Genomic DNA, 1,118 nt, shown 5'->3' with positions numbered 1-1,118 from the left:
TTTGATTCTAGATTTCTAGTAGAGAAAGATTTTGTACTTAAATAGTAATTTATTGGATTGACAAGAAAGTAATTTCAGTTTTTTAGTGTGAAATAAAAGTCATTTTTTATCATACAAAGAATTAATCAATTATGTATTTTCCATTTTGTTTGATGGCCTTTTGTCATCTTTCTAGCACCTCCATAATTCCGCATTCATAGAACTTCTGATCCTTAGCCAAAAACTGAAGCAAGTACGATTTCAGGTCATCATCATTATTGAAAGCTTTACCATTCAATGACTTTTGCAAACTTTGAAATAAATGGTAATCTGATGGTGCAAGGTCAGGGATATATGGTGGATGTGACATCACTTCCCAACCAAGCTCCAATAATTTCTAACGAGTTAGCAAAGATGTGTGTGGTCTTGCGTTGTCATGGTGGAACGATACCTTTACGATTTGCCAATTCTGGTCGTTTTTCTTTGATTGTTTCCTCCAGTTTCATTAGCTGTTGGCAGTAAACATCTGAATTGATCGTTTGGTTCCTTGGAAGCAGCTCAAAATACACAATACCTTTGTAATCCCACCAAACTGACAGCATGACTTCTTTTTGACGTGGTTTGTGCTGGTTCATTATGCTTGAACTATGATCATTCTTGATTAATGTTATTGTAAACATTCCATTTTCCATCACCAGTGATGATTCGTTTCAAAAAAGGTCGATTTCATTGCGTTTGAAATGCACATTGCAAATATTAATTCATTGTATTAAGTGAATCTCTTTCAATTTATGTGGAACCCAAATATCAAGCTTCTTAACAAGTCCAAGACATTTGATTTTCAATTGTTGTGTGTGATGCATTTAGCCTCTCTGCAATCTCTCGCACAGTTATATGACAATCAGATTCAATTACAGCTTTGATTCAGTCATCATCAACTTCAGTAGGTCGACCAGAATGTTGGTCATCTTTGAGTAATAAATCTCCAGAACGGAATTTTTTAAACCATTTCTGACATGTGCATTTTGTTAAGCAATCAACACCATAAACTTTACATATCTCTTTGTGAGTAGCAGCAGCTTTCTTGCCTTTTCAGAAATATTGACACTGAACTAAATGCTGTAAACAAAATCAAACAC

The 1,118-nt window shown here is 34.3% G+C and overlaps 1 protein-coding gene across 1 annotated transcript in view; it reads right to left on the bottom strand.

The window, feature by feature from the left end:
* LOC106871316 (E3 ubiquitin-protein ligase arih1l) overlaps positions 1 to 1,118 on the bottom strand; it is a 48,397-nt gene that overhangs the window by 8,469 nt on the left and 38,810 nt on the right. The window contains exon 10 of the mRNA XM_014917705.2: positions 554 to 605. Coding sequence (XP_014773191.1) covers positions 554 to 605 — 52 coding nt within the window. The remainder of the gene's footprint in view (positions 1 to 553; positions 606 to 1,118) is intronic.

This window comes from Octopus bimaculoides, chromosome 10, assembly GCF_001194135.2.
Source record: "Octopus bimaculoides isolate UCB-OBI-ISO-001 chromosome 10, ASM119413v2, whole genome shotgun sequence".
Lineage (NCBI taxonomy): Eukaryota > Metazoa > Mollusca > Cephalopoda > Octopoda > Octopodidae > Octopus > Octopus bimaculoides.
This window is presented reverse-complemented; position numbering and strand designations above follow the sequence as displayed.